The 9,803-nt window shown below is 29.3% G+C and overlaps 1 protein-coding gene across 2 annotated transcripts; it reads left to right on the plus strand.

The window, feature by feature from the left end:
• The first annotated feature begins 4,314 nt into the window (after positions 1–4,314).
• LOC121131885 (uncharacterized) lies at positions 4,315–8,056 on the plus strand. 2 transcript variants are annotated; one of them, XM_040727283.2, is made up of 5 exons: positions 4,315–4,608; positions 6,912–7,060; positions 7,120–7,225; positions 7,286–7,490; positions 7,561–8,056. In XM_040727283.2, exons 1-5 carry the CDS (start codon positions 4,354–4,356, stop codon positions 7,650–7,652), a joined length of 807 nt encoding a protein of 268 aa, XP_040583217.1. In that variant the 5' UTR covers positions 4,315–4,353; the 3' UTR covers positions 7,653–8,056. The 2 variants fall into 2 exon arrangements, with proteins under 2 accessions (XP_040583217.1, XP_040583216.1); XM_040727282.2 differs by having other exon boundaries at positions 7,286–7,452; positions 7,561–7,919.
• Positions 8,057–9,803: the final 1,747 nt, after the last annotated feature.

The following is a 9,803-nucleotide window of genomic DNA, read 5'->3' on the forward strand; positions in this document are numbered from 1 at the left end:
AATATTCAAGTCCAGAATTTTGTTTTTCAATGAAATAAGACATGAGTTTGACTCGTAACTTTGGATTCGGACCTAAAGTTGTCTTGGCTTAAGACTGTATCTGAGTAACTGCTATTTAGACAAAAAAAAAATATATATATATATAAAATGGTAAAAACCAAGTATAGCTTTTAAAAAAAAAAATTTTTTTTGCACATACCCAACTTGTAAAAGTGATGTTTATATTTGCATTTAAAAAAAAAGTTCCTTTAATTGGTTGGATAGAGTTGCACGGATTCGGTATAATTATTACATTTACTCCATCTAACCAAAGAATCTTGTGTCAAGTCTATACATAAAGTATATTTTTTTCTCTAGGAATCACCTGGCGCTAACCTACACACATTAAGTTCTAGAATAATTTATCCTGAGCGTGTTGTCCATGAGCTACTGCGATTCCATTTTGAATTTTTAAAGTTGCAAAGTTCTAAACAATCTTCAACTTTTATCATGAATTTCATAACACAGTTATTAAGTTATAATACATTTTATCAAACAATACAATTTTATTTTCAGTGGATTTTCTAATAAGCTCATTATTCTCATCATTATTCAATATAATCGCCTATGTTAACTCTGATATTAATTCTAATGTTGCCTCAATCGTGATACTGGATCAATCAACTAAAGAAGGGTTAGACAAACTTTGAGACATAAATGAAATAAAATTTAATTTGAACAAAAATATATATTTTAATTAATGTAATCAATCAATGACCATTGTATACACATTTAAAGTTTTGAAAATCCTATTAAATAGGCGACGTCCCCTAATGTTTATACACAAATCGAATTTGAGTATTGTCATTTTTTTGTTTCCGACGAAAAAAAAAATCATTAAAAGATTTTAAAGGTTTAGTTAAAGTGCAAAATTTAATTAAAGGCATAACTTTTTTTATTTCTATTTTTTTTTTGTCAATATATCTTTATTCTATGTATGTGTGGGGGAAGAATACTGTAAAAGAAATCAAAGGAAAGGACAAAACTTGATTTTTTAACTATTTTTGTTTCATAAGAAATAAAAGGATTTTCTTGTAACCATAAATTTTACAACTTTTTTTTTTTCAAAAATTCACAAAAATAAGACACGTTATTATTGCCTAGATCTCTAATTTAGTTTAAACGCATATTTAATAACTTTTAATGCATCGTTGAAGCCGATATAGCCTCTAAAAGATGACAAAGGATGAAGTTGTATTATTAAAAAGTATAAATATTGATGTTGGAATGATTAGGTTCTTAAAGGGCTATCGGAAATAAAGTTCTTACGTTATAATATTATTCTATTCTGTGACGCAATCCTTCTGTTGATTAGTTATATTAATATTATCATGAGTTCCCCGATTCGTTCTTCATCTCTAAGGAATGTCTCCGAGATCCGACCTTCAGAACATGGAAACGTCACATTTCGACAGAACAAACTTAGGAGTTAAATTGCAATTAATATAATTTTTTTAAATATTCTGTCAAACCATTTTTTGGAAATATTTATTTTCCAACAGGATTTTTTATGATAGTTGTATGCTATATCAAATCAAAAAATCCAGAGTATGCAATTATTTAAACCGTGAAGAAAGAAAAATGTTCAAAGGACTATTTCTTTAGTTTCAATTGAATATACAAAAACTATTTAAGTATTGATATGAATCAAAACGGTTAATTTTTAATAAATATCAATCGATAAGCATCCTTGGCAAATAATTATTCAAACAAATTTCATAAATGGGGCCACACATTGGTATGAATATAAAAATAATTAAATACATCTTAAAAAAATGAATGACATTATTGAAGATTTGAAATGTTGAGAGCAAATGTGTGTTCAAATTAACTTAATTAGCTTAGTTTAAAACATATTAGACAGTGAGCAAGAAATATTAATTTAGGGAACTTTTTTTATTCAAATGATCAATTTTTTTTTTACTATTTCTTTAATTTGTCAGATAGAGTTTTACATATTAAGTACAAGTAAAGATTATAATATTACAATTATTCTATCTGACATAGAAATTGTTTTTAAAGTCAACATGTATACAAAAAGTTTATATGTATCCTTCTCCTAGATCTACCAAGTATCGAACCTACGCACAATAACTTCAAAATAATAATTTAATAAAAAATAATCCGCTATAAGTATTTTATTTTTGTAAATATTGCAAAATAATTATGTAGTAAATGTTCTGAAAATTGAAATTGATTTATTTTTTTATGTTTGAATTTATAACTTTATTCTCAAAATTTATTTTTTAGTGGCATTACTTTTTAAAAATTGACGTTTGATGAAAAATGAGTGAAGAAATAAAAAAAATTGAAAAATATTCAGAAATTGATAGATACGTGAGTGAAACATCAATTTTTAAATGATACATTTCTACAATCTTTTATTGTATCTAAGAATCCAATATTTTATTGAAAATCAATTTTTTTGCTATTAAAAAAACAAAAATGAATGTGCAATTTTCACTGTAGCCTGACCAAGCTCAAAAGAGGCAACCCCGCAAAGTTTCAGACTCTAAGATCCAACGATGTAGACACCCTTAAAGGACACACACAAAACCCAATTGTATATGTACTAGCAAAGGTTTACCCGGCATTGCTCGGGCCAAGGAGGGAGAGGGAATCACATTGAAAAAGGTCAAATTAATTGAGAAAATTGAAAAAAATATTCAGAAAATACTTTCATATAATACTAATCATTATAAAATAAATGGTTTGTTATTGTCGAAAAAGAAACTGATTATTCTAATTTTATTTCTCTTGGATTCGTCACATTATATGAAGAAGGTTAATAAGGTAATACACAAAGTTTCATCATAGCAACCCCCCCCCCCCAAAAAAAAAAAAACTCTTATTATTGGCTTTTATAACCTTAGATTAATTTTATGAATTAAAAATATATGTTGTGCTATAAACTTCAAATAGCATTCTAACATATATCCATTTAACTTACATCAAAAAATTCCCAAATCGAAATTCGAAAAGAAAATTGCAAAAACCTTTTTTTTTCTTTCAAATTTTATAAAATTAACTTTTTTATTAAATTGGTGTCAAAAGTACTATATTGTTTTGAACTTTACTAAACAGAATAAAATCTCAAACTCACTTCTCTAACTTGAACCATCTAGTCCAGGAATCTCTTATTTAATTTTGCTTATAAATAATCATCACTTATGGGTAAAGATAGCACTCGTTGGGATTTATTCCAAAATCTTGAGATATCGTCGTTACTTTAGGGATAATTTGTATCAAAATGTCGAAATCATGTGATTTTAAAGATACATTATAATAAATTACTTTTGTTGTATTGTGTTAGTTATATCTTCAAACTTTGTATATCTAAAATTTTAAGAACTGATTACTCGTAGAGTTATTTTTCATCACGTTCTCCATTAAATTCATTTTAACTGCGGCTAAACAACATAATATAAAGAGGGGTGGAACATGCCCGAACTGACACTCTCTTATAGCCTTAAAAACGAAACTTGAACAGGGGAATGTTCATCATCGATACAAGAATATGCTTAAATCACATAAAATATGATTATGTACCTTATCAGCAAATATTATTGAAAGTGGAGAAGGATTTGAAGTATAATATAACTGATTCAAGTAGATTGTCAAATTGCATTGGTATTCTGTAAACTATTATTATTATTTTCTTGGGATAACATATAATTCTAACCGGTATCCCTTCTTATAGGGAATACGGACACTTAACTGTCTCCAATAGACAAGCTCAACATTTACATGTTGATAAGGTGATTATGTAATTAAATAATATTTATATTCCATGGTCCCTATCAATATTCTATTTAGAGTAATTGTTGTATTCCAATTCACAAAAAAGTTGAATTTAAGCGTTCAGTGACGATTAAAAGTTGATGTTTGATAAATTCTTTGTAGGCTTCTTCTTATTAGAAAAAGCTTAGGAAATCGTTTTTATATATTTATTAAAATTACTTGAATATGGGCGTTTCTTGATTTCTATTTTCGCTTTTTACTCAATTATTTCTAAGTACAACATCCTTCAGTACTTATTAAATTAGTAGGAGTGCAATGTAAGAAAAATTCTATTAGGGGTACTCACCCATACCTTGCAAATTTTACATCTTTTACTCATAAATATCAAAGTTTTTGACTTGAAGTGAAAAAATGGTTCTTAAAAAATAAGGAAGAGTAACAATAAAAAACAGGTCCTTTCAAGAGATTCTTCTCAGGCGTGTAATTTTTATTCTTTAAAAAAATGCACTCAAAGAAAGACATATCATGAAAAATAAAACCATTTGAAATTAAGATATTTTAGTCTTTGGAACCATGAAGTACTATCAACACATCCCTTCTTTACTTGTTCTTGTAGTTATTTGTGTTCATGACTTGAGAGCCACATGCTCCACAGTGAACAAGTCAGCGGGGTCCATTGAGAACATAGATGTAGGAACAGGAAGATCCTTATTCCCTTGGTTTTTTCCATGGCTTCCTCAATTCCGAGGAGTGGACTTAGGTGAAAGATTTAACTCACTCAGGACCCCTGAAGACACCGGCTTCTTCATGACACGTGATACAATTGGAGTAAGTACAAATTGTTGAAGGGATATGTGAATCTATTCATATATGCTTTATTTGTGGACCGTTTAATCAAATTAAAAACTCACATAGAGAATGAATAGCAATTGAATATTCATATTTGATAGAAAACTGCATAAGGCAATTATTTCTATAACTAAAACGTCTTTAAAATTCCGTTGTCAACAAACAATGCATGTTATTACAAGGGTTTTTAGGAGGGAAATGGTAATGTATTCATATGTCCTTTGTTTATCAACGGATTATTAAATTTCTGATTTGAATAAAATCTTTAATTTAAACCAAATAATAGTTTTTTTCTAATGAAAAACTGCATGTCACAGTTATTTCTACAAGTAAAATGTCTATGAAATTTAGTTGGTAGCATAAATTCTATCTTGTTACTTGGGTTGTTTGAATGAAAATACGAACCTATTTATAATATTTTCTTAATTTGTCAACTAATTATTAAAGTTCAAAATGAAGGCTTTTATTTAAGCTTGATATTTGATATTATCTATAAAAACTGAATATGAAAAGTACTTTTTCAACTAAAATACTTATAAAATGTTAACTAAGTATAGATTTATGTTACAATTTTTCTTGTAGAAGTACTAAAGAGGTAAAGTTCGTTTATTAAATAATTTTTCTTTTAGTTTGAGTTCATCCTTTGACTCAATTTTTCAAAATGTACAATGTACAGATTTGGACACCAAAATCAACTTTTCCTCCATTTTTGAACATCTTAATGATGTATCCGGAGTTTGGATTTATACTTAATCCCTTAGTGTCAAATAATTTACTTATTCATTACTTATAAAACATTATTCAATTTGTATTTTGTAAAAGCTTGCATAAATAATCAAAGCTCTTATAAATACAAACCATGTAGGTATAAATATTTAAGAAGTATGAGAAGAAATTGCAATTGGCAGGCAAATAGAAAGCACTAGCATAAGATGTTTGTTGATAAGGTCGTTATGGTTCTTTCAATGTGTTGGGTAGAGAATGATAGTGGAATATACTAATCATTATTTCTAAACCTGTCAAATGAATATAAGGCATGACTTCTCAAACTGTTGGTGAGTCTTTAAAAGGAGGTGTCAAAAACAAAAATTGCTCTTTGTTAGAATGTGGGCGCGTGTGCACGTAGTATTGTGTCGGTCCCTATTAAGGACTGAAGACTGCAGTCTTGTCCAGTTCGGTACTGTATATCAGTCCTAAAACTTATAGAGTTCGTTCCAGGGAAATAAATTTATCTTCGGTTAAGTCCTCGATGATGTCACTCAATTTTATTTCTTCTTTTTTTAATCAGCTCTAGTAATGATATTCTAAAGGACTGACGGTCTTAATGTCTAGTCCCAATGACTAACAGGACTGTTTCTAAGACTAAACGGTACCGAATAAATAAGGACTTTCACAGCTCTAGGTAAAAGTTGTGTCTGTACTTATTTAGAGTCGAGGACCGCAGTCCCGTACCACTTGTTACTCCTTAAAGAAGGTAAAACCGATCTTTTAAGACTTCATTGAAGATTTATTTTTATTTTCTTAATTAATATGTTATAATTTGGAACAACATAGGTTAATGGACAACTCACTCGGGAGAAATAATTCTCTTGAGCTCAAGGTATGTAGGTTCGATACTCGGTCATAATATGTTCGTTTTATATTACATCATAATGCAAAAATAAATATTTTTTTGCAAATATAAATGCTCTCAATATATATACATATAATATATCTCATTTGGCTTAATAAGCCATCGACACTTTCAGGAAAAGTTCTAAGGACTGTCAGTCCTAAGACTGTACTGAACCAAATAAATAAAGACGAACCCAAGATGATAGTCAAAAGATAGTTTATTTTTGGGTGTGTTAGGTTGTTAACACATAATAAAGATGTTGAATTATTCGGAAAAGAATGAAAAAATCCAATATAGAAACTGAACGATAATGGAATAATTTGCCTTTGTCAATTAATTTTACAAGATGGTTAACTTCCCAACAAGTCTGATGAGATATAAAACATATAGCCTTCCTCTTATATTTGTGCCTAAAAATTCCATCCATTAATGCATCTCTCTGAACAAAATCACAATAGGAGAATAATAATTTCTGTTCACACAATTTTTTATTTGAAACCCACACAGATCAAATAGAATAAATTTAGGAAGACCAGTATTCGATTATTGTTGATTCTTTACAAATCTCTAGCATGAAGTACACAAGACATTTATTTATACCAAATTATGCAAATTTTCAATGATCATTTATATAATCACATATATATTTTTGTATTTCTTATCGTAGTTCTTCATGACAAATATTAGTTGGATGCTTCTTCACGCTCTTCTTTGGAGAGGAAAGGTAACGAGATCATCAGAACTGGGCTTTCCTTTCAATATTGTGGCTCTTTTCTTTGGTTCACCCTCCAATGAAGGGAAAAATCCAGATGATCGGTACACCACTATGTGAAGTTTTCATTTATTATTTTAACACTTCTTTTAATTCAACACAGACTGTTTCTTCAATCTTCCGTGGAGGAATTAGATGGAAATGCACTCATTAACTTTTTTCTCAATCCAATGGCTGCAACAAGGAACCTCTATTTATCCGGTGGTTTTGTAAGTATCTTTTCTCCATGATGTGTTTGTTGCAGTTGAACTCTTTGACATTTTTGACAGAGTTTTTTCGCTCTCGTTCTCTGGTTACTTCCCACATTCTTATGGACTGGAACGCCCCTTCCCACAAAGTCTAAGAAAAGGCGTGAGTCTCGTTTCATCAACATTATCAAGCATGTCCGTTCTGAATCAAACGCTGTAGATATTTACAATCGTCTCATGTGTCCTCAGTGCGTATTGGTGGTGATGGCTATCAACTTTTTTGGCTGTAATATATATATATATGTTTATGTTAAAATAACACTGTTGTTTTTATTAATTGTATCTTGATTATGCAGCTTATGTCAAGATATATCTTTTGGTCCGTTTTGTCAGCGAGCCCAGATCTTCCAAGTTTTGGTGTGCCAAAAAAGCAATGGGCGTTCTCTGAACAGTGAGAGCGAGAGTTCTTCTTTTAGGGATATTTTGAATGAGGCCATTGATGATTTTCTACTCTCTGTTGATCTTCGTATGGATACCATTGTCAAGGACTTGGAGAAACGAGAAGTTAAACATTTTTAGCTTAGTTTTTTTGTTAGATTATTATAAATACCAATATAGAAGTGCCAATTGATTATTTTTATTAACTAATTCAATATGATCTCAATTTTGTTTATATCATATTTTTTTATTTATTTACCAAGTATTGCCAATATTTCCATTATCTTTTTTCAATTTGCGTTGCATCATCTCTTATTTCAAATTAATTAATTTATTTATAGAATTTATATTCATTGTAAGAATAAGTAACGTTTGTATTTGAGCATCCCTTATTAATAAAATATCCATCAAAATGACTACAAATGACTTACATTATTTGATTCATAGCTTTAAATTTATTTTCAACTAATGAGAGAAATGAAAATAAGCAGATCCCTATTGCCAAATATTGCCTTATTTTTTTCTCCGAGCCTCGTGGCCTTAAGAAAAAAGCCATGCATTTTTGGCTATTTTTAAGATTCAAAGCTATTTTAAGTCCTCGGTGCTGAAGATAGGGATAAATTATGTTCATATAATCGAAAGCAGAATTTAAAAAAATTCTAAGAACATTTTAAAAATGTCTGCATCTTAATTATAACTCGAGTTATCATTGTTTAAAGTGGAAAGGAGTTGCTTTTTATTCAGAGGCTCATAGCTGCAAGACAAATAAATTCAAAAAGTTCAAAAGTGTCTCATTGGATAGCTGAAAGTATTCACCTTAATTTTTTTTTAAAAGAGCCACCCAAAAACGCTCTATATCTTTGTCAATTTGAGATAAGTCCACGACAATATTTCAAGGATAAAACTCATTTTTTAATTTATCTCATAATAAAAGTCCAAATATTATTGCTATGCCCCAGCTAGAAGAGATAGAAACAAAGAGAGAGAAAAAGAAAAGTGATTTGCTCAGGACTCCCTTGAATGTCCGTCTTTTGGAATTCCCCTCACTACGCGTATACAAAGTGTATACATCTTGTGTCAACTTCTATTTTTAAGATTCAAGGCTATTTTAAGTCCTCGGTGCTGAAGATAGGGATAAATTATGTTCATATAATCGAAAGCAGAATTTAAAAAAATTCTAAGAACATTTTAAAAATGTCTGCATCTTAATTATAACTCGAGTTATCATTGTTTAAAGTGGAAAGGAGTTGCTTTTTATTCAGAGGCTCATAGCTGCAAGACAAATAAATTCAAAAAGTTCAAAAGTGTCTCATTGGATAGCTGAAAGTATTCACCTTAATTTTTTTTTAAAAGAGCCACCCAAAAACGCTCTATATCTTTGTCAATTTGAGATAAGTCCACGACAATATTTCAAGGATAAAACTCATTTTTTAATTTATCTCATAATAAAAGTCCAAATATGCCCCAGCTAGAAGAGATAGAAATAAAGAGAGAGAAAAAGAAAAGTGATTTGCTCCGAGGACTCCCTTGAATGTCCGTCTTTTGGAATCCCTCCCTCACTACGCGTATACAAAGTGTATACATCTTGTGTCAATCGACCTTTAATAAATTTATTTATCCAGGTTGAGACTTGAAGCTTAATGTTATACTAAATTATATTATATATCTTTTCTTTTTATCTCACTTTGTTTTTATATCTTTTCTTCTTATTTTTATTAATTTATCCCTATCTTCAACCCTGAGGGCTTAAAACAGCTGTGAATCTTAAAAATAGCCTAAATAATAATAAAAAATATGGCTTTTTCTAAAGGCTTCGAGGCGGCTCTGAGAAGTAAAATAGGGCCATACCTATTTGGAATCAGGGACCAAATTCTATTAAATTGAGCATAACCTATTTTTGTACCATTTTTGCTGTTGGACAGTGTAATTATAATATTATATGAATATTTTGTTAAAAACTTTAAAAAAGACGGACTTGACTCAACCAAGACAATAAATAGCCCATTGGTGTTAAGAGGATCAGTAATATTTAATAGATTTTGTCTCCATTGGAGACCTCTTTAGAAATAATAATATAAAAATATTCCTAATTTTTCAAACTTTTACACAAAAATGTGAATATTATTATTTGTCTAGAGAAAGATCCGGATAATTCTAATAC

This window comes from Lepeophtheirus salmonis, chromosome 1 (assembly GCF_016086655.4).
Source record: "Lepeophtheirus salmonis chromosome 1, UVic_Lsal_1.4, whole genome shotgun sequence".
NCBI lineage: Eukaryota > Metazoa > Arthropoda > Copepoda > Siphonostomatoida > Caligidae > Lepeophtheirus > Lepeophtheirus salmonis.

What these genes read in the sequence shown, in the direction of transcription:
- LOC121131885 (XM_040727282.2), top strand. Translation starts at nt 4,354, where the DNA reads ATGAAGTACTATCAACACATCCCTTCTTTACTTGTTCTTGTAGTTATT. An exon ending in TGACACGTGATACAATTGGA is followed by an intron (nt 4,609 to 6,911) that starts GTAAGTACAAAT and finishes TTCTTATCGTAG; the next exon opens with TTCTTCATGACAAATATTAG. An exon ending in AATCGTCTCATGTGTCCTCA is followed by an intron (nt 7,453 to 7,560) that starts GTGCGTATTGGT and finishes TTGATTATGCAG; the next exon opens with CTTATGTCAAGATATATCTT.